At 40.3% G+C, this 24,357-nt stretch overlaps 1 protein-coding gene across 1 annotated transcript in view; it reads right to left on the bottom strand.

Moving 5' to 3' along the window:
• Positions 1 to 15,246: 15,246 nt before the first annotated feature.
• Positions 15,247 to 24,357, bottom strand: part of LOC147905071 (importin subunit alpha-9) — a 93,568-nt gene continuing 84,457 nt past the window's right edge. The window contains exon 11 of the mRNA XM_087389981.1: positions 15,247 to 15,730. Coding sequence (XP_087246107.1) covers positions 15,512 to 15,730 — 219 coding nt within the window. The 3' untranslated portion in view covers positions 15,247 to 15,511. The remainder of the gene's footprint in view (positions 15,731 to 24,357) is intronic.

Raw genomic sequence — 24,357 nt, 5'->3', positions numbered from 1 at the left:
TGTTTTTTACGGATGTGCATATCACTAGAGAAAAAATGGTGTATAATGCATGATCAACCATCCAAAGCATATCCGATGGTAACAATACTTTGCACGCACCTCAACGTAGTTAAAACGGACTTGCGTGCAAAGTGGAGCCCCCATCAGATAAGTACTTGTTTGAATAACACACTTGCGGCCGTGTTTTTATATGGTTGTGCATGACATTAAGGCAAAAACAGTGTTTTATGCTTGATCGACAATGAAAAGCATATCAGATGGACTCAATACCTTGAAAATACCTTTAACTAGGTGGAATTGACTTACATGCAAAGTGGCATTCCCAAAATATCACTTTTTGACCTCGGGTGTGTATACAGATCATTTGACACCCAAATCATGTCAACTTCAAGAAACATGTATTTCATAGACACAATGTATTTCACATGCACACTTTAAATGGGATAGGAAGGACAAATACAATTACCATTTAAGAAAGCAAAATGTAGAAGATATTGTGCTTGGATAGTTAAATACAATGAAAACATTAAAAAAGGTGTGAGATATGTTTGCAACTTTATATGAGGCAAATGAATACCTAGGATCTTGATGAAGAGAAAGCAAATCAATAAAAGCTTTTGACATGCGTATATAGTGAGATTCATAGGCATTAATATACAACTTGCAGCCATATGAGGGACTATGAAATATCAATAAATTGCATGCAACAATTAGCACCGAGCAACATAAAAGAAATCAAACCTTGCGTTCAAGCAATCGGAAGAGTAAAGGGGAGATAAAGGGCCAACTAAGAAGAGATAGGAGCAGGCAACAAGTGCAAACAGAGAAGAAAACCAGGAAGGAGGGTAAAAGGAGGTAGAAGAAGGTTGAGATAAGTCACGTGCACAAGCTCACTCTGAGCCATCTTTCCATTTTTTTTTAAAAAGCTCACTCTGAGCCAACAATGCTAATAATTAAGAGATGTCAAATTAGTGAACCAAGTCCACAAGCTTGCAAACCGTGAAAGAAAACGTAAGAGACCATGAAGAAATACTACAAAACCACATAACAGTCAAGACGGGACTCCACGGAGAGTAGTTAAGCTAGGCTGGCTATCGTAAAAGTGAACACCATGCTTGGATGTCTATCACTACGACCAACTAGTAGAAAAAAATCATGCAACGTAAGAAAGGAGACTTGAGAGGCGTAATGAACGAATCAAAGTCGTACATGAGCTTAGGAAAGCACCGAATCTAGTAAGAATGTTTATAAGTGCTTGAGCCACAGCAAAAACTTGTAAAAGAAGAATGGGAGCTTTGTATTAGCTCCTACCACCTGAAGCAGCGGCCACACACCATAGTAGATTGTGTAAAAGGATTCAGTGAGCAGCTCGAACAGTCGTGTCCACCAAAGGGTGTGCGAAAAGCTACAAGAACAACTCTTGCAAAAGAAACTGTGAAGCTGCTGCATTGTAGAAGACACCCGTGGCAATGAGCAAGCTATGAAAGAGCAGCTTGGAGCAACCGCCAACAAGGAGTTACTTAGATAGCTTCAAATTGACCGTCGTGAACGAAAGATAAGCCTACGTAAAGTTCCTACGTTTTGTAGATCTTGGCATACGGCAAACATGCAAATGAGGCCAAGGGGTAGAGTATGAGGCAAGAAGGGGTCATGAGGTCCAAAAAACTGCAGCAAAGGGAAAGCCGATCACCACTATGAGAAGAATGTTCATGATAAAGCTCGTGCTACAAGATTCAAATGAACGAGAGAAGAAACGAAACCTCTGAGGCTGCCAAGGTGAAGTGACGTTACTAAAGAAGAGGAGCTGCGGCATCAGTAGGGAGTAAGAGCCATCCAACACAATGTAAACCCAATGAGGAAGGCATAGCAAGGGCCAACACTCCAAGCTCCCTTTGGATTTGGGTCTACTTCTTCTTGACTTGTCGTGATGTCATAGGCTCTTTCCTCTCTCCCTTTGCCTACCCTTATTCTCAAGATTCAAAGCATTATCTGATGTTTCACCTGTGCACCAGCAACATCATCAAACTCTAAATTTTTTGACCTTGAATCAAAGCTACTCACAGCCATGACGAAGCTATCCCAACTTTCTAGCAATGAGCACAAAATCAAGAGAGCTCAAACCTCATCATCAAAGTTTACTCCTACAAAAATTAGTTGCCTTGTATTCTTTTTAAACTGATTCAAATGATCAAGTTAAATTAGCAATAAGCTTAGTTAAGTAATCTTGGAAAGTTTCCACCATAAATTTCTACACTGTTGAGGATACGTTAAGTAGATCAAATGTCATAACTTTGCAAGCATATGCACCCCACTCCATAGTCTTTTGTTGATGTATGGATTCCAATTATATTTGATTGTACCCACTATAACTATACATAAATGACTACATCTTGTATCTTGCAACTTGATTGGAAATGGATCCGGCACTATTAGACCATTGAGCTTGATTTGGCACTATCTTGTATCTTGCAACTTGATGGATCCAGCACTATTTGATTGGAAATGGATCCGCACTATTTAACCATTGAGCTTCCTATAATCAACACATCTTTAGAGCTTTCCATTCTTCTTGGGGACCACCATGATTGGAAATAGCCGCCAATTGGTCTAACAACCAAATGTAGGCAACAAATGGCATGCAACGACATGACCAGTGCAACAAACAATAGGATGACATAAATGACACAAATATGAAAATGGACGGTGATGCAGAAGCTCACTATAAAAAACCCACAGCAAGCCACATTTGACTAGAGAGAAGGAGCTTTGAATAGAATTGAGTTCTGCCTTCACTAACAATTTTCATAGTCAAAAGTGATTCTCAAGAAATTTTGAGATTTTTGGTACCTTCTTGGATATCATTATTCAAAAATATCACTTTTTGACCTCTTTGATTTGTATCTCAGTCATTTTATACCGAAATCATGTCAACCATAAGAAAAATTGATATCAAGGCTTTAGCAAAGCTAGAGACCTCAGATTGTGGTACATGAAAATATGGAATGGAAACAATTTTTTATTAATCATAACCGATGGCGGTAAAATGCTAAGGTTACATTATGTAGACCAACTACTATTGATAAAACATCAACACAAGGTATTGCAGAAGCACAATTTTGCATGGGATAAGAAGGAAAAATATGCCCATGATTTGATAAGCAAATTGCAAACTGTTATGTTTGGACACATCAAAAGATACTTGTGGAATGTTTGTAACTTTAGAGTTAAAGACATCAATTATGGACTTGCAGGTCTACAAGAGACTATGGAGTTTGAAGAAATGGTGCAAGTACTATTCAACGGACTTGGTGAAGGATATGAGAATTTACTTCAAAGCATAGCAATCCAAAAGCAAGTTCCAACATTGAAAGAAATTCAATTAGTTTAGTTGAGGACACAAGCAATACAAGCTACAAAAGAGGAGGAAAAAAATAATTATCTTTTATAACCTCTAGAGCTTGCTCATTTATGGGATGTTCCACTAGACATATGCCACATCAAATTTTGTTGGCTCTAGATGCCAAGCCAATTTGTCAAAAAAGATACAAGATGAATCCAAATTATGCCAAGAAAGTTCAAGCCAAGCTTGATCAACTAATCCAAGAAGGATTAATTTATGCAATCGATTTTATTCTTGGTTGTAATGGTACATAATACGTTGGTTTCATGAGAAATTTTTTCTTCCTCTTGGAATAGATGCATTCCTTTTTTGGGAAGTGGTTGTCCATTTCTTGATGTAGAGACCTTGAACACATAACGAAAAGCAACAACATACTAGTATTTTGATGAGGGATGCTTGCCAAGTGGTCATTATTCTACTTTATACATGTTAGGAGGTTTTTCCTAGGGTTATGATGGCTAAGACTATATTATCACTATTTCATGATGAAGCTATGATGCACTCTTTTTTTAGGTGTGGGTGTCCATTATTTGATGTCTTGTGAATTAGGAAGGGTATCAACTTTATACTAAGTTAGATCCCATGATAATTAGGTAATTGGCATCATGAAGTCTATCAATATCCCCTCGTGCATTGCACAAGCTTGGGCATCATGACATATATGTACAAGCACATATTTTTACTTCACAATGCACCAATGGACCCTATGGATATGATTTATTATAAAAATTTCTTTATTTTACAAAGCTGATATTTTGCTAGGGTGAGAATTTAAATGCTATGTTTGTGTAGTAGGTCCTTTTGCTTTTCCTAACAGCCTCATGAGTTTGGAAAGATATTTCACTTGAGGACTTGCACTTGTCCATTTTTATTTTAAAAATTCCAACTTGGTGGTCTATATGGATAGACACTTGAACCCCTAGTCTCTTTGGAATTTCTCCAGTACTCATAGAATATTTTCCTTTACAAATACTTTCAAGGGCACAAGATATGGAATTATTTGGAGGGCATGTCTTAAATGTAGATCTTTGGGGACAAGAGAGCTTCAATGGAATTCATATAATTTATAGATTCAATGATCATTGTAGGGTTTACTACCTCATGGGTAGTCTAAGAGATCCACCTCATTGATTTAACATGTGAAGGATAACTAATCTATCTCTTGCTAGGTACTCTTTTCTTTTACAATTCTCTCTTTAAATCTTAGCTTTTTGATGGCTGCACACACTAAGAAATAGAATACACTTCACATATCCAATCCATGTGTAGGAATGCCTGCTAGATGCGTTTTACTATGCTTTCCTACAATTGTTTGACATATATAAATTTGTACAATTGTTTGTAAAATTATGTCAAGATCTTCTAAAGATTTTTAAATTCATACAATCTACCTAAACTGATCATCTACTCTGATCACATGGCAAAGAATGGTTGTCTACAAAAAGTAGCCAGTTGATGCCCTTGCTATTGGAAGCAACACGTATTTCTTTATTGTACAAGAGTTTTGATCCTTTTTAAGAAAATGGAGTTTATAATCCCTTTTTCCAATTTGAAGTTGGGAGCCTTCTATACAGCATATTGTTGATAGAATTATATTAGACAATGAAAACAAGCTCTCTCGAATACAAGAGCAAAGGAACAGAATAGCGGTACCGTTTAGCAGAAGATGTAGAGGAATAGAACCTATAGAGTGAATGACGAAAAAAATGACTACATAATGGTGTTGTGCGGTGGCAATAAAGCAATAGACCTTTGCATCCCATTTCCTACCTTTGATACTAACTTCAAAACTTTCCCTTCACTGAATCATTTCCCTGGCGGGTTCCCAAGCGTTTTTAGCGAGTTTTCGAGCTTTTTTTGATGAATGGTTGTTTTTGGGATCAACTAACGAAATGGATTTGTAAACCATGCAAAATCATTATCCACTAGAATGGGATAAGTAATTCATTTATGTAATCTCTCTGAGAGAGTAGAATCCACCAGGAGTACAATAGGTATTCATGATCAATTAGCTTCAAGTATAGCTTTATGAAATATTTATGTGCATTCAGTACAACTAAACCATCCGGAATTCAGCATTTAGATCTTGTATTGGCATGCTTGAAGGGTAAGATTTTTTATGAGTAATCTTCTTTAACTTGACTCAAATTTTTTGTGAGTAATTGCTACTTTCTCTAAATAAATATTGCATATATCGTGATTAAAATGTTCTTATTTTTTAAACAAAAAATATTGGTAGTGATATGTCTGTTTTGTTAGGTTTTCACCTATATTGCTCATTAGGTGTAAATCAAGTAGTTGCAAGCTTATTTTGTTTCTAAAGGATAAAGATATTGTGGAAACTACCCTTAAGCATTGTCCAAAGCATTTGTGGCAAGGTTCAGCATGCCTTTGTTATTTGGTAGGAAAAAGAAGTACATGCTAACTTCTAGGACCAACTTCAAATCGAGTCAAGGAGGTATACATCACTTAATATAATTAAATCTATTGCAGAATGTAACAATTTGAAGTTAGGGTTAGAGGAAGCTCAAACATGAAACATAGCCTCTATCATTTGGATATCTAGGAAGTTATTAAACTAGAAGATGTCCAAATATCATGTCCAACCTTGTTTAAAACTACTTATGTAGCCTTATCCACACTGTCCTTCAAGGTCAACTTAAGTTGGCAATAGGGAAACTCCCATGGAATAACCTTCAAAAGTTCAACTTAAGTTGGCAATATGGTAGGTCACATGGAATAACATTCAAAAGGATACCATTCTTTATATGCTAGCTAATATTCTCTTGTTATACCACAAGAAATTCCACAAGTATTTGGGGGCATGCTCTTATTTTAAAAATGCCTAGAGAGAACCACTCTCTCCATATAAAAGAGTTAAACTGGGCATGTGTCATTACATGGAATCATGGAAGATCAATTATAGATGGTGCACAATCGATGAGTAATTTTTTAGGCACCCTCAAGGATCAAACATGAAAGGCTACAAGCTAGCTTGCTAGCTTGACATGGGTAGAGTTCAAGAGACTTTTCTAAGCTAAATCTACTCCTTGATTCTAATACATGGATAAATTTAGCCGAATCAGAGACTACTCCTATAGAAAGTGTTGGAATATGGGCCAATCCCCTTGTGTGGAGTGGACTCGATGTAAATTGCAACATTAAAAATGCCCCTTGGTGCTAAATAAAATGTGGCATTGGAAGCTTGAAATATTCCCATAAACAAATGTGTAGTTGGTTAATACTAGGATATATGGGCTGTAGGAAACACTTAGATGATCATTCTTTTTATAGGGCCAGGTACACACAGCCAACCAAAGATTTCCAATTGTCACAAAATGACTGAGTGTTGGGGGCCCAATCCCTTTCCTCTTAGCCATGAATTCCTCCAAGTCTCCCAAGATATCCCAGGAGGAATACTCCTGACAGCCCATATATCCAAGTTGCACATTTGCTTATGGGACTATTTCAACACCCCAATGCCATGTCATTTAGTGCCAAGGACCAGTTTTACCCTTTCCATCAAGTCCCCTCCACACAAGTGGGTTGGACCATGTTCCAAAATCCCCCCATGGCCCAAGCACCATGAACAAATACTAGCCAAACACAAAAGCTAGCACAAACACATAAGGTTCAAGGAAGACAAATCGCACGAGGTACGATAACCAAGATGTCCCAAAGTGCACACCCAAGTCCACATCACACTAAATGAGCTGACAGGCAATCACCCATGCAAGCAGCTTTCACTGCCAAAATCAAGTCTCACTTAAGCATTGCCACAGATCATGACAACTCTATAATAGACCAAGACGACCGCCACTACATAATCTGCCATGGGTCTATGGGGATTAAAGTCCAATGTACCTTAACCCCAGTTATGTACAATATTCAAACACATATATATATGGATGACATAGAAGATTAGGGTGTTCTGCACCCACCAGAACTTGTGTTGCTCTCTCTTATGGCTCTCCCTCTCTCTCATCTGCTTCCATTTGCTGAGATCTCTAAACTGGTATCAGAGCGCAGGTGTTCTAGTTAAGCCCGAGTATGGGTTTGCATTTGTTTTAAAAAATGTGACATGTGCATAAGCTGACCAAGTCTTATTTTAGTGGGTCAGCTAGATGATGCTGGTTTTCTGACCACCTTTGGCTTTCAGAGTTGGAAAATTCAGAAGGGCTCTATGGTTTTGGCAAGGGGTCCAAGTGTGGGACATTGTATCCCTTACATGTATCATGAGTGTCTAATCATGTTGTTGCAATAACCAAGCAGCTAAGTACTTCTTTGTGGCATTTCCAGTTGGGGCACATGAGCCAGAATGGAATGAAACTCTTATGCCATTTGGATTATGTACTGTATTTGAGTTTTTTTACTTTGAATTTTGTGAGCATTGTCTCTATGGGAAAAGTAGACTAAATTTGCCCATAAAAGAAGGGTGGAAAAAGAGCTTGTAAAGCTTGATTTGGTGCATTCAGACATATGTGGTCGCATGCCTACACGGTTACTAGGCAGGGCTGAATACTATGTGATATTCATTGATGATGCAACTAGGAAAGTGTGGGCTTATGCTATAGCTCAAAAGAGTGATGTTTCCACGTATTTCAAAAATAGCTAGCTTTGGTTGAAAATCATTTAGGGAGAATGCTTAAATGCCTACGGTTTGACAATGGTGGAGAGTATCTCTCTTATGACTTTCAGCAATTCTATGATACACGTGGGATCAAGGGGGACCTCACGTCAGGAAACTCCTTTGGCTTTCACAGAAGAAGTATGTTGCAAAAGTGGTACAATGTTTCAATATGAAGGGAGGGAAGGTAGTAAGTACTCCATTGCCTCCATATGTGAAACGGAGGAGACAGTCATGATGGCAAAGGTTCCTTATTCATCATCGGTTGGGAGTCTTATGTATGCTATGATAGGTACTAGATTGGACATTGCATTTGTAGTGGGAGTTGCTAGCCAGTATATGGCTAATCGAGAAAAGAGGCGTTGGGAGGCAGTTAAGTGCATCATGAGCTACATGAATGGTACCAAGGAGATGTGTATCTGCTTTGGCAAAAGAGAGATGTGTACTTGGGTACACAGATTCAGACTATGCAGGCATATGGATAGCAGGAGATCCACTTCTGGTTATGTGTTCACCTTTGCAGGTGGTGCAGTCGTGGATGTCTTATGCATAGAAGTGCGTTTCTTTGTCTACCACAGAGGCTGAGTATGTTGCAATCATAGAGGGTTGCAAGGAGGCTATATGGCTTGATTGGCTAGTGGTAGATTTGGGGATTCATTCAGGTGTACCGACATTGCATAGTGATTCCATGAGTGCTATTTGAGTGCTATTCAGCTAGCACAGAATCCGGTCTTTCATGCAAAGACCAAATACATTGAGGTCAGGTACCATTTTATCAGGGAGATACTTGAGGACAAGTGCATAGAACTTGACAGGGTTCATACAAATGATAACCCTGTAAATATGCTGACAAAGAGTCTACCTAGCCAACGGTTTGAGTATTGTTGTGTATTGATGGGCATTGGATAGTATGTCCATTGGTTGTTCTCCCTTAAAGGCAAATTGGCCTTTAAGTGGGAGGTTGTGGGGGTTAAGGGACAATGTACCTTAACCCCAGTTACGTACAATACTCAAACACATATATATACGGATGACATAAAGGATTAGGGTGTTCTACACTTGGCAAAACTTGTGTGGCTCTCTCTTCTAGCTCTCCCTCTCTCTCGCCTTCTTCCATTCCACTTTTGTTATTGAGATCTCTCTGGGTCACCGCATCTTGATGGACTTGATCAATCCAGTCGATCTAGAGACAGTCGCTATGTGTCAGTCACATGACAAGCTGCCACACAATCCATGAACAGTTCCCCCATAGCTCTGATACCATTGATAGGGCTGGACACAAGCAGCTACCAAAGACTACCAAGTGTCACAAAATGTGCCAAGTGCAAAGGGTCCAAATACCCTACTTCCTAGCCATGCAACCCTCTAAAGTCTTCCAAAAAAGTCTAGGAGGGATACTTTGGATTTTGAAGATATATCACAAAATCAAACCTAGACAATGGAGCCAAGTTGGAGACTTCTTGAGAGGATTGGAGATGATACAATAATCTTCACGAGACAAAAAAACCTCACATTGGGTCCTAAACAAATAAAAAATAATGGATTGGCCATACGTCATGCCTTTTTTGCCAATTCCACTCCTTGATTCTAATTATGATACATTGATGGATTTAGCTGGATTGAATACATTGATGGATACATTGATACATTGATGGATTTAGCTGAATTAAAGACTTTTTTTATAAGAAAAAATGATGATTTATGGAGATATATCACAACGTCAAATCTAGATGAAGGAGCCGAGTTGGAGATTTTCTTGACAAGATTGAAGGCCATACGATAATCTTCATGAGAGAAAAAAACCTCACTTTTGGAACAAAAAATAATGGAGTGGCCACGTCTAGACCATCATAGGTTGTTTCAACTTCTATCATGAATACAACAATAAATGTTCATGATTCAATTAACAAGAGTTGTTGGGTTGGTCTACTCACCCAATATATATATATATTATATATATATATATATATATATATATCGATGATATCATCATAACATGATCAACAATTCATTTTGAAAAATTAAAGAGCTCAATTAGTGTGAATAGCTACCACAAGAAGTCAACAACAAGATGGTATGAGAAAGATCTGAACAAGTTACTACAACCTTAGTGCGAGAAAGATGAGAACGAGTACTATAACCTTAGTGCAACACCTAGAAAAGAAACTATTCTTGATGAGGGTTCTACATCCTTTATGGATATTGCAAATAGCCATGCCATACAAAAGATACAATTTGGACCACAATCACTATTGGGCAAAGAATACCGGCCCAAGTCAATAAAGTTTGGCCAAACTCAATACTAGGCAAAGAACACAGCCCCAACTAGAAATCAATAGTTGTGAACCTGGCATACTTACATGTTTAGATACTTGGGGAAAAAAGAGTATGTTGATATAATCTACACCTCTTTAATGGGCAACCTGATGTCATTTAAGGAGGATCAATGTCAAATGTTTTTTTTAGTGTTGATCTTAATCATTGTATATTCAAATGTCACACAAAGTGGGTCTATTGTGTGTGTTCCATATTCATTTTGTTCAAATTATGGATCACTCTCTAATGAACACTTTACTTAAATTTGACGATGATAAAAGCAAACCACTCCATATTAGTAGATTGGGGAAAATCTAAAAGATTTTATGTGTTCTTAGTAGGAGAAGAATGGATGATTCGGTATTGTGTATCTCAAATTGGAGCAAGATCAAAGATTTCTTTTCATGATGTTCAGCATTAAAAAAACATACATGAGTTATGCAAAATTTTGTAGCCATGATACACGTGCCACAAAAGCTTAGACCAAAAGCTCATTATACTCAGTAGGAGGGATTTGTCCAATGATGAACAAATGCAAGACAGTTCTCAACCAACGATACGGAAGGCAAATCTATAGGAATTCAAATACGAATAAAGATCAAGTCTCCTAATGTCGGACAGATTACACAATGTTGGGTCTTAGCATGTGCACAACAATTATATTTGAAATAATGGTGGGCATTAGTATGTACACAACCATTACATTTAAAATATATGTTAACACAGCACACAAAGATATACTATATATTTAGTGCTAACATGTTAATCTTAATAGTTTATTTAGGTAGTCATACGTGAGGAAGCACCGTAGCATGGACCATGAAGTATTGTTCATGATAATGCTTTGTTCAGTGCTTTTAAGCACTTTCCTTGTTAACAGGTTTGTTGTCCAATGTTACTACTTGCTCTCGTTACTACAACTTCAGTATTTCAGCTCTCTCTCTCTCTCTCTCTCTCTCTCTCTCTCTCTCTTTGTGGCAACTTTTGTACTCCAACACTAACCAAGGGCACTGACACAAGACTTGGAAAGAGTATTGGCATCTAGTGTGACTTAACAAGCAATACTCTCTTGCTCATCATGAAGAGGACCTCTTAAGTTTCCTACATAGCACTAATTGCAAAGAAGTCAAGTTGAAACTATTAGAAAGAAGGTCCCCATGTCCTATCAAGAGCCCCAACCTAGGAAAACTACGTGGACACACTCTATAATGTTGTTAACTAGCCCTTACATGACCCAGAGACATCTCATGTCCCTCCACTTCCACGCTCTTCACCATAGCCCTTCTAAAAGAAGCCATCGAGAAGCCCAAGAGTGGCAAATCCAAGGATCAAGGGAGCCTCCAAGTAGAACTCCTCATTCATGGGTGGGAAGTGCATGCTCCTCACTCAAGGGTGGGAACTACTTGCTCTAGTCTTAGCCAAGCTATTGTTCAGGCCTCCCAACTTGGACCATGATCACCATCATACTTATTCACAAGGCAACGGATCCCATCATATGAGTCATCTTTGGAGATACACATCAATGAAGAGTGTGTGGTTTCAAGTGATGGGACAAGGACTCAGCCGAGATCACGCCACTCTAGATCACATCCCATTGAGAGCCCTCATTACAAAAGACCAAATTCTGAAAACATGGTATATGTTGTTGCTTTGCAAACTTTTGGAAGGCCTTTGATTTTGTACCATGACCTCGACTATGCTTTGAGCCCTGAATGCACCAAAGATGCAGTGGGTTTCATCTGTAGTCATGCTTTCACCACATGACATTATATAAGCAATCACGGCCTTATATTAGAGGATTATAAGCAAAGTGTGCACCATGAGGATATCGGAAGAGGTGAGTAGCACCATTTTGGTGAAGCAAGGTTGCCCCCCTCTCCTCCACCATCTTTCACCTTTTAGTGCCCGCCTCTCCTCCACCCTCTTTCACCTTTACGAGACAACCTCCTTTGTGGACTATCAAGAGATCGACACGAAATATTGTACCCATCTTGTTATACATAGATGATGTGGTGATTATATCATACAAAAAGCAAAGACTAAATATACATTCGAAAGCCTTGGATGAGAGGCCTTCACACTTATACTTAGTGCATTTTCATGTGCCGCAAGTTTGCCATGAAACAAAATTTGGTAGCACAAGCAACACCGCTTACAAGAGGGTTGCTTGTTTGTCAAGGCTAGAGAGACAATGTTTCCAAGTACACTTCCAATACATGAACAAGCTCACTCCTCTTTGACTCTACAGTGGAACACAATGCTTTACATGCAAGTGCACTTCGAGTAGTAGGTCTCCACAAAGATGACTGATTGAATTTGTGAGGATATAAGTCATGATTCTATCACATGTGATTGAAAGGACTAGATATAGTCCAAATCTTAAGCATGTTGGACTCCTAATGAGACCCTAGTCGAGCCCACTTGGAGCTTAAAATACCCAATATGAGGACAAACACAAGATAGGACAATACACGACAAGCTTCACCCAACACTAAAAGCTCTCGCTTGCTCGTGTTCCTAGTTTTTATTTCATTTACCAGCAGTTTTGGGAGATGAGATACACATCCCAAGTTCGTCCCCAAGGAGGGGGTACTCTCATTTTGGATCTAGTTTTCTTTGGTCATATAGGCTTTTCTTGGCCTTCAATAAATATTATTATTGTGTGTGCACACATGTGCACATGTGCACGCCCACGCATGCATGTGCTCATCTCATTACAGAGTCTAGCCTATGTTTTGTAATGTCTAATTGCACTCTCTCCCCTTTTACTTCATCAAAATACATATTGTAACCTATGTTTTTTAAAATCTCCACACAATGTCTCAATGGAGTGGCTTGGGACTAAGTGTTTCTCTACCTATATTAATTTTGATGGTGTTGAATCTTTTAGATAATAGTAAGCACAATGCCCAACTAAGGATGCTTTCTTTAGTCATCTCTTATTAATGTGCACTTAAGAGTATCCCTTAAGATTTAAAGTTTAGCTTGTAAATGCAATTCTTGTGTGATTCCCCACTCCAAAGTGATGAAGAGTGCTCCCCAATGATGAAGGTGATACTTGAATGAATCATTGTTTCAATGGAGTAGCCATTTAACTTTGGACTAATGTTCTCTACCTAAGGTTGTTAACCATGCATCTTGTGCACTAGCAATCTTATTACTAGTAAAGGCACAATTGTTCGTATATTTCCAATTATGCACTCACCCTAAAAGGGGAAACTGAGTGACAGAACACTATAGGAAGAAACACATACTTTTGTTCATAGAATGCCCCTTATAAAAAGAACATATTATCACAAGTAGCCCCTTGATTTCATGCCTTACACCTGCACCATCAACCCAACCATCAATCCAACAACTCCTTTTACTCGAAAAGCACTTGAAGACTTTGATCCCCTCATCTATCACAACCAACCTTGATGTGATTACACAATGTAAAGGCATTATATATCAACAATCCTATAGGAAAAACATTTAAGTTACACCACACTATGTATAATAATGCAAGGTTAGGTTTAGTGAATGAAGTCTAATAAGTTGGGAGAATTTGTAGGATTTAGGGTTTAAGTATTCCATGGGTTACCTTCACGAATTTGAGAGATCATCTCTTTAAACGTTCTAGCAATGGAAGCAAAAGGTATTTCACATTCACATCACCCAGGTAGAAATTAACCCCATAAAAACTTTTATCTTTTGTGCGCTTTGACTTGCTATTCCCAAGCCACATTCAATTTGAAGCTTTCTATAGGGCTTCCGAAGTACATCAACTTGTGGAAGTTTAGAGATTAAACATGGTGAAGATTTCAAAGCAAGAAATTCAACGAATCCTAAGTATAGCAACATACAATTAAAGGTGGTTTCAAGTTATTGTGGAACATGGTAAAAGTACTGTGGACTATTGGTTGTGTATATGTAGTAATCACATTGCTAAAAAGATTGTAGATGTCTAACCAAGAAGCCAGAAAACAAAAATATAGTGAAATGTGGATAAGGGCTCACACATCAGAGTGCTAAAAAGGAAAAAGGGTTGAAAACCCCAACCGTAACCCTAAAGGGTTTGTATATATCGATTCTTTACAACAAATCTAGTGTACAGTTAGTCATTTGTGGTGTGTTTCTAACTATGCCCTCTCTCCTAATCTCCACTCTTCTCGCCCTCTTCATATTTTATCATGGTATCAAAGCTATCTCTTGCTTTCAATGAGGCATTGTCATTATGGAGGAAGAAGATCTTCCTTCATTTTTCGATTTGCTTCAGAAAGCTCCTAGACCTGACATTTGGAACTCGAGTCATCAAATGTTGAAGCTTCATATGATTTAAGAGCATCTTTGAGTGAGAGATTGAGTGATTTGTCAAGGTATTTTCTTTGCGAGTGTTTTTAGTGTTTACTAAATGCTTTGAGGTTCGTGAACGATTCGTGAACAGCTCCGTGTATTATGCAAATTCTGCATTCTTTTTCAACCTGGTAGGAGTGACCTGAGGTCAGAACCTGTGCTATCTTCTAGCTGCCTCTGAACCCATACTGTTACTCTATATTCTAGTCTACTCAGACTTACAGCCTACAATTAGTTGTAGCTAGCAGACTACTCCAATGCAGACCCTTACATAGATGTGCTACTCAGCTGCTGTAGCAACTACCGACAAATGCGAGCAGTGATGCACTCACATGCAAGGAACAGCAACACAAGCAATAAGCACTCAACATACAGCCTCCAGCTCAAACTTTTTCCATGAGGATTCAAACACATTCGGGGTAGCAAGGCAGGCCAACCAGACAACCACAACAAGCAGCACGCGAGACACGATTACTCAAGACGCAAGCAACATACAGCCTCCAGCTTAACCTTTTCCCAGGAGGAGTCGATTGATCTATAAGAACATGTGACAACGATGATGCCAGCATATAATTATATTGCACACCGTAGTTTGTCTTTTCAGAGAAATAACAGACCCACTAAAAGACCAAAACAGTGATCCACACAAATCAAAACCACCCTCCCCCCCCCTCAATCTTTAAAAAGAGCGCATCATCTCCTACACATAGTTTCCTTGTTGGTTTGCCATCTCTTGGGTGCCTCCACTTACGTCCAAGAAACCTAGAAATGAGAATGCCAAGCGATGATGAGCATAAAACCTAGATACTATTATTTCACAATCCGCCACTTCTCTATGATGGGTAGTTGTCCCCACCTTTAAGTACCTCCGAGATGCCCATTCCGTACTCCTCTTCTAGCCCATAATCCTCTCCAAAATACTTATCTATTAATTCATTTGCCATACATCTCAGCTCCTCATTCTCATGGTACTCCAAGAACTCCAAAGCTGTTATCCCGTCCTCTTTCTCCACTAGCTTTTGACCTTGGCCGTTTGGCAATCCCCTCATGACCTGAGAGTGTGAACAATTGTCATGAAATCTCTCTCTCTCTCTCTCTCTCTCTCTCTCTCACACACACAAACACACACGCGCGCACCCTGTCACTATGGTCAGTTCCATGTGCCATAGGCATGCTCACTTTATGCTGAACTCCAGTTTCTCTTTCTGTCGATCTTTTTTGTAAAAGTCACTCACAAACAATATTCCCTCTCTCAAAACAATTGAGCCATACATTTACTTGGATCTCTAAGGGATCCCTATGTTGTGTTGACCTTAATCCTTGTTAGAATTATAAATTGCAGATAAACTTTGTAAGGCCTAAGGTTCTAGAGTGGTTGGTGTATTTCTACATTTGCATGCATGATAGGACGTGGTAACTTCAGGCTGCATTTCCCTGTGCTTTCTCATTTCCTCGGCTTCTTTCCATCAGAGCTGGAGACTAGATCACTTGCAGCAGCCAGGAGGAGGCTTCTGGCATAGAGATAGAGCCGCCGAGGTCTTCTCTGATAACCACCACCAGTGATAGATGTTGTGACACAGATTATGCCTATTAAGTTTTGGTGTGCTAGCAATTTTTGTGGTAAGACATTAGTAGACTTTGCTTGGGCTTGACAGTATTGAGTTGACAATTTTGGTTTGTCCTCTACCCATTTAGTTTATGGGCAGGTGTTAGAATTATAGGTTGCAGACAAACTTCGTGGGGTCTAAGGTTCTAGAGTGGTTGGGGGATTTTGACATTTGGCATCTTTGCATGCATGGTACGACGTGGTAACGTCGAGGGGCATTTCCTTGTGCTTTCTCCTTCCCCCCCGGATCTTCTTTCCATGAGAGTCGGAGGCAAGATCACTTGCAGCAGCCAGGCATAGAGATGGGTCGCCAAGATCTTCTCTGATTGGTACATGCTGCTGGCAACACTTTTGGATTGGCAGGAGAGACCTGCATGTTGCTGACATCCTCTACCCTTGATATACAAGGAGAGTCATGGCGTTTTTATCTAGTTCTCAGCTGTGTGTGTCATGGCTATGCTTTTGTAGGCCTATGTGGTGATCTACATCGATTGTGTGTCAGTCCATGGGTTATCTCCGTCATTTTATGCAGCATTGTGACTGTGTGTAGTCGAGAGCCTTTGTGGCTAGTCTTGTCTACTTGTTAACCTCCACAACAAGCCCCGTAGGTATGCGAGGAGGTCATTTCGTCCCATATCAATAAAGTCGATCACCTTGCATAGCTTTATATTTTATGTCCAAGTTCTTCCTCAAACCGAGAACTATTGCGTGATATTCAAGTCTTTGAATCTTCTAAATCCTAACAATCCTTCAACTGATTTCTCAGGTATATTATTTGCTGGGGCTTCTCTCCTCTAGAAAATCAGTCAATGCAAAATACTATGCTCTGAAGCAATGAGCTTTCGTGAGGATAAGCAGTTGGAGAGAATAATGACTCAGCCTAAAATTCTGATTGCTGTTGAGTAAAGAGGCATATACAGTGTATCATTGCATAGACGCTTAAGTATTTTAGCAATTTTCCGTCGTTCATTATGTGGAATGCTTTCTGAGGTCCACTACACAAGAATATACTTTCTGTCCACTTGAAATTATTTTTCTTCTCGATCAAAATGAAAGCCCTTCAAGACAAGTTTCTTCTTTAAACCAGGTTGCCCTGTGGTGTAAATTGCTCTCCTTCCCTTGTTTAGTCCCTAAAGTCCAAACAACTTCACTTTGTATGCCCAATCATCATAGAGCAACAGGTTGAGTTTTCAGGGATCTCCTGTGCTAACACAGAATTCATAAATTCAGGATTGGAAAAGAGGCTTGTTAAGAAACAGTTTCAGGGAAAGAAGAGTCACACGTGTCAGAAAATGTGGATCAATACTAAACTTGTAAGCCCCAAATGAGGAGAGCAATGTTTGCTGGCGCCATCATCACACAGAAGGAGCCTTGCTGTCAATCTTCACCCATCTTGGTGGAGACCTGTTGACCTGTCAGCAGTCGTTCAGAACAGCAGTTGTCACTGTCGTCTTGCTTTGAGTTATTCTGCTCTTGGAAGACTGAGTTTTGCTGCAGGTCGCTGACAAGTACACCTGACAGCATTCAATTCATGCAGATGGCAGCAGTCATCTGTCAGTTTGGAAGCCTTGCAAAGGAGTTGTGTGGACATCATTTCTTGCAGGAGACTTTTGTTTCAGTCAAGGTTTTCTGTGCATAGGAATCTGAGTCTTGAATCTTGTTGCATTTGCTGCACTTCCTGTGCAAGCCTTATTGGGCCTGGCTTGAACTATTTTTGGTACATTTTCCTTCTGCAAATTGGAGCTTCTGTTATCTCTGCTTTCGTGTTAGACCCTCATGCCTTGGGGTTTATTTGCAGGCTATTTCAGTTGTAGCATTGTGCAGGCCATTGACCTTGTGTGGTCAGAATCAGACATTTGCACTTGCCATAGTGCAGTCATTTGATCCAGTCAGATTTCTTTTGGTTCTTTGCATTTGTGCATTAGCTACAATGGCAAACAATGACCTCTTTGGCATGCTTGCTCCTAAAGACAAGCTTGATGGCACCAACTACCCCACGTGGTCATACATGATGCAACATGTGTTGTGAAATATCATTGCAGGTTTTGAGGTGAGACCTCCATCACAAGCAATTGCCACTGCACCTGCCTCTATGGGTGGTGGCGACGTTGTTGACTCTTCATCTTCTGCCCTTACTGCCCCAATGCATTCAAATCAAGAACCGTCCAGATGGGGTGGTAAAGATCCTCACACTTATGCCTTAATTGCATTGTCAGTCAATAGAGTGATAATCGTCACATCAGGTCTTGCAGGACTGTGGTGCCTTGAAGATGGATGAAAGGCAAAGCATGGATGCCTATCTGACTAAGGTCAAGGAATTAAAGAGTAATTGGCCAACCTTGATGAGGTTGTGCCAGATAAGATTGTATTCACAATAGTTAGTAGACTTCCTGACTCTTATCTAAGGTTTGCAACCATAGTGAGGCTGGAGGATCCCAACCATTACAACTTTGATTAGCTGGTCACTTTATTGTTGCAGGAAGAGCAAAGCCATGCTAATCAGAATGTCTCTACTTCAGGTGATAAGGCCTTTGCTACCCATCATAAGGGTAATGTAATAATGCAAAGCATTCTAGGAAACCCAAGCACAATTGTGAAGTATTTCGGATGCCAGCAAGAATGCAGATAAGAAAAAGAAGAGATACGACTATTGGAGAAAGACAAGTCATGATATTTCTGAATGCCAAAAGAACATAGAATCAGAGAAGCAGCAGCATCATCCTAGCCTTGCCAATACAATACTTCTCATGCATTCAGCACTTGATATTTTTGACAGTATGCTTCTAAGCACATTACTTCTTGGCAGAAGTTGTTTATTTCTTTGCATGATGCATCGAAGAGGGGCACTATGACTTGTGACCATAATGCATCTTATGCCATGAAGGCCATTGGCCAATTGAGCTTACTGTAACATCAAATGATCTTGTATGTTCAGAGAATTCAAAAGAATCTCATATCCATTTCAGCCATTGCTATTTCAGGATATAGCGTTATCCTTGATGGTTATCTATGTGCCGTCTATGATTTCAAAAATGGAAATACCATTTTAACACTGGAACATTGACTCGGGGTCAAAATAGACTTGATGCCTATGACAAAGAGAGCGACACTACAGCACTCACAATAGAGGATTATGTGGTTGCAGATACTCATTTGTGGCAACGCTTTGGGCATCTGAATTATGGCAGCCTGGTCAGATTGCATTCGCAGAATATGGTTGTTGATCTCCAAAGATGCATGCATATGAGTGACCATGTTAGAGTTTAGGGCTACTCTCCATAGCCTAGTACTTGCACTTCTGTAGCATACTTTTTTACTGTTGTTGCAACAAGACAAACTGCACAGTTTGCCTCCATTGCTGCTCCACCTTCCAGTTACTTATCAATTCCACTGAAGCATCTAAAGGCACACAGGACAGCGATAGCAGCTAGAGTAGAGCTATCATTGACAGTTAGTTTTGCTGCCAGTCAGGGCTGTAGATAGAGCGCCTACATGTGCACTTCTGTACTAGATCATCAGTCCAGTGTTTGTGGAGCATCATTGGCCTATCTTGTTGCATAATCTCCAGATCTGAGTCTTATCTTCTTCTGCTTACTTGTGAGCACATGTTGTGAATGAGAAGAAAAGTGAGGATCCTCAAGACTAATATTATGCTGCAAGGATACGTAGTGGTTTGATATCTATGTCACCGACATCGTACCAGAGCCTAGAGATTCTACTCGGAGGCAAGTTGGATGGAATCAACTATCTTTTGTCAAAGGTATAAATACAGAGCTACTTAGTGACCAGGCAGCTTTGGTACGTCACTACGCACATGGAGCTAAACCACAGATGTCAGTTGTTGGGAAGAAATGGAGCAGGAGGAACTGAAACTAGAGAGCAAACTATGAGCTTGTAAGTTATTGCAGTGGCGCAAGAGTGCAAGAGAAGTTCAAGTGACGTGATGGTACTGTTAGAAACCAGAGGTGGAGATTGTTTGCTATAGTCAACATTCCCCACAGCAGAAGATAAACAAAGATATAGTGCCCAGGAATCACAGTCATAATTTCAAATCCAACTTCTTTCCTTAGTGTGTACTAATTCACAGAGAGAGAGAGAGAGAGAGAGAGATGTGTGCAGACAGTAGTTGAACAATGCAGTGGGAGTAGAAACAGTGAGATGTACTTGTCCAAAGATGGACCAGATCATGTGCAAAATGTGGACACAATCTGCCACCATCTATCTGCATGGTGCTGCCAAGATGTGGACCCCTGCGGCTCCCAAAATCTGTTCTCCTACCTCCCGTGGCATCTTCAAAACACTTCAGCCTGCATTGCTCCCCTAGAGCTTCTGTGGGCTTCGTAGTGGTCCCCACAAACACTTCTTCCAGCCACTCCCTTGGCCAACCACAGCCCATGCAGGCAGCCACGTCAGCAACTCCATGTGGGACTGCCACGCAGTCAGCCAACAAGGACAGGGTGCAGGAACAACCATAGCAAAGGCGCCAGTTCAGCAGCCAGTCGGCTGCCACGTTGACTGGTCAGTGCCGCGTCAGCAGTCAGTCGGCCATATCAGCCCCAATCGGTGGTGCAGTAGCAAGGTTGGCCCAATTGGTCAGTATTTTGGAGCCCAAGGGGGCCTATAAAAGCAGCCGCCTTGGCCCTCATTCTCCATCCACTCCTCAGGCCTTCAAGCCTTCAAAGCAGAAGAGCCAGGCCTCCAAGCAGCAGACCAGCAGGGTAGCCTCAACCTCTTCAGGGATCTAGTGAGGATTCACCTCCTCTAGGTAGTCTAGTTTCTTTCAAGTTTTGCAGTTGAGGGTTTCAGCCCCTCCATACAATTCTATTCAGCCCTTTGGGCATTTATACATTTCATTTATATTCTCTCCTGCTCACTAACTGCAAACTGCAAGATGATGCACTCAATCCACACAAGTGTAAAAGCCCAGCTTTTTGGGAAAGCTCTTGTGAGAGCCAGTTCTACAAAAGTCTATTTCTATTGCAATAAAGACCTTCGGGGGGGTCCAGCCCTTTTTTTGGGCCCTAATGCAATGTGATGCTTCTACCCCTGTTCTCGCAGCACTCTTTCTTGAAGGCAACTGAGTCCTCATAGCTTCTTCCTATAATCCAAGCAATCCCAATGCTAGGCTTCTTCCCCAGATGATTGCGATTTGTTCCAGAGTATTCCTGTTGTGATTGCAATTCAATTGTTGGCTTCTAGGAGCTGCCCTAGTGCTGTGATTTCATGCCAGGTGACCTTGTTTGCTGCGATTTGTGCTTTTGGCTGTGTACTATGCCCGGAGGTGCTCAAGAAATATTCCCAGAGTACCCAGAGACTCTAGCGGTTTGATTGGGAAGGTGATCCTTTGCTGCCCTTTGCTGTCCAGCCAGTCCAAAGCATCCATAGTTGCTGAAATATTGTTCCTTGGTCGCTCCCACTGGAAAACTACCACGGGGTAGTTGTTGTTTTCTTCAGATGATACTACTTTGATACTTGCTAGTTCACAAGTATTACTAAATCATTTGAGTTTGGCCAAATCAAGAGTAGTTATCCAATCAAATGGTGATATGCCAAGATGGGATGTTCATTTGATGACTTGGTGATAGTAAGTATATCTCTATTAGCAATATTCATCAAGGTTTGTGATGATCAATACCCTAAAGACCATGGGTGGAGTGACAAGGAACCTACTAAATGATTTTGGTGATCATTATTGATCCAATACAAATCGATAGATTTGGTAAGATTGTTAGATGTTTACTCACCTCTATGGTCACACAGTTAGTAATGGCAAGCATGTTTCCTAAAGCTACTCAATGGATTCTAGATTGATACTCCTTATAATACCTCAAAGGGAAATTGGATAGATTCCTTAGTTTTTAACAAATACTACTTTACGAATGCTACCTCGACATCTAGTTCATGATGAGAATATAGTCAAAGAATCATTGAACACATGTTGAAAGATATTACATCTCTTGTTTTGTGCCGCCTACCTTGATTTATAACTAACCATTGGATAATCTAGGCTAAGGGCCATGTTAACCTAAGATCTGAATTGAACCTAGGAATAATTATACTCTAACTCAGTGGTGACAATGGCCACGGTTAAGATTCCAAGAAACCCAAAGATAATCCTGGAAAAGCAAGATATTCTCGAAAAATCTTGGCTTTATTGGAAAGCAAAGGCCTTTGTGGACAGTGGAGTTACTATGGGCACGGCTTCTAAAAGTTAGAGCCAAATGCTAACACTAATTAGGCTAGGCGTATCCAAGGGCTTAGTATCTAGGACGTCTAAGAATCTTGCATTTCCTAGGGACGTGGATCTATTGGCCTAGAGCAATACTTAACAAGAGCGGCATGTGGTGTGTGACGCATGACCTGACCTTCGAGTCGACTAGCTTCCACATGGTCTAGGCCTCATGCTCGAGGGTGGTGCCACGTAACGCGGCTGTAATTTACGTAGCTAGATTTCTTGTTGCGGCTGCCATGATTTATGCACCGACTCCCCTTAAACACTTGCGAGGTTTCTTGCTGTATGATGATTAGCAAAAAATCGCCAGCTAAAAATAAAAACTTGCAACATTTCTTGCTACATAAAGAAGCTAATTTGGTGCCAAGAGGAGCGGCTGTGAAAGCGTAGGTAGATTTCAGGCGAGGTGGCTGCGGCAAATTGCACACAACTCGATGAATGTGATGTCGTAAGATGCAACTGAATCGAAATTGAAGATAAAGTGTTAAATTTGAGATGAAAAAGTAGTGACACTGGTCCACAGAAACCATAGGCTGTGTGGTTACTATTGCAAGTATAGTACATGCATTGACAAATCCATAATAGCATGTGTGACGAGGCGATTTTGCCCATACATCATAGTGACTGTAGAATTTCCCGTTTCCAATCTACTTTTGAGCCTAGAAATTGATATAGTACCCTTTTTCCAGAGGACATCATCGTGAAGACATGCTGTGCTATGTAGTGGACAGTTATGAGGTTTTTAATGAAGACTGGTTGTTTTCAGATAGTGGACAGTTTGGCTAGAGGCGAGCTCACCAGCTTCAACACCTATGAGGTAATTTTCTGTGTTACTTAGACTAGTCAAATAATTCCCTTACATAACAACTCTTTATACTGTTGCACTCATAAGCTCATGCGAACTCACACTCCCTTTTCTCCAACTGCAACTGGAACATAAAGATATCACACCACGCTCCCAACTCGACCCCCTACCAACCTCCCTATCACAAACTGCTTGATGAGATTATCCTCTAGGATCTCCAACCCCACCATCCAGCAGCCTATACACTCTCCATCACCTGAAACCCCTCTTAACCCAAATCTCCAATGAAATCCCTCTTAAACCCAATTCCCCTCCTAAACCCAACTCCCCAGCAATCCTCACATGTACCTGACTTACTGGTTATAAGAAGGATGCAACCCCCTGTAGCCCCAAGCCTTGCACACTCTTTGCATGCCCTCTCCAAGGACCTAACAATGACAACTGCCCAAAGTGCAAGGTTCACCGGCACTGAGCTGTAGAACACGACTAATTTTCAAAAGCACTAACAGGGCAATATTGCCACTTATCAGTTGGCAGTCACTTGTGTATTAAGTACACAAATAATAAAATCACAAATTATGACAAAATTTAAAGTCTGAGAAGCACCAAAAGAGCTGGACACGAGAGATGGGATGCTTAAATTACACTTTTCCGCACATTTACTTACAAACGCTTGGCAGGCAACCATGAGGTGCAGCCTGTACTGTTCATAGTATTCGCTGATTTTACAAGTTACTAGGTAAGCGATCCCAAACCCAGTTCCACTCCCTGTTTGCATCAATCTCAGGTTGGATCTGGACTGATTTCTTGTTCATGTGATCTTGCATTTTGAATGATAAGAAACAAAAAACTCTTTTGTTATTGAAAGGCGTCCGCTAATCTCTGGCAAGGATGAACAGTCCTCAGCCAGCACGCATAGTGCGGCAAGCTGCAGGTCTAACATGTAGATATTTAGTCTGTGGTGCACAAAGATTGTGGAAGGCCTCCACATTCACCGAGCAATTTGAGAGATTACACACCTTCACAAAGCATTCCC

Source organism: Dipteris shenzhenensis, chromosome 2, assembly GCF_047967505.1.
Source record: "Dipteris shenzhenensis isolate YYH24624 ecotype China chromosome 2, Dip_SZ_1.0, whole genome shotgun sequence".
Taxonomy (NCBI): Eukaryota; Viridiplantae; Streptophyta; class Polypodiopsida; order Gleicheniales; family Dipteridaceae; genus Dipteris; species Dipteris shenzhenensis.
The sequence above is the reverse complement of the archived record's forward strand: the minus strand, read 5'-3'. Positions and strand labels throughout refer to the sequence as shown.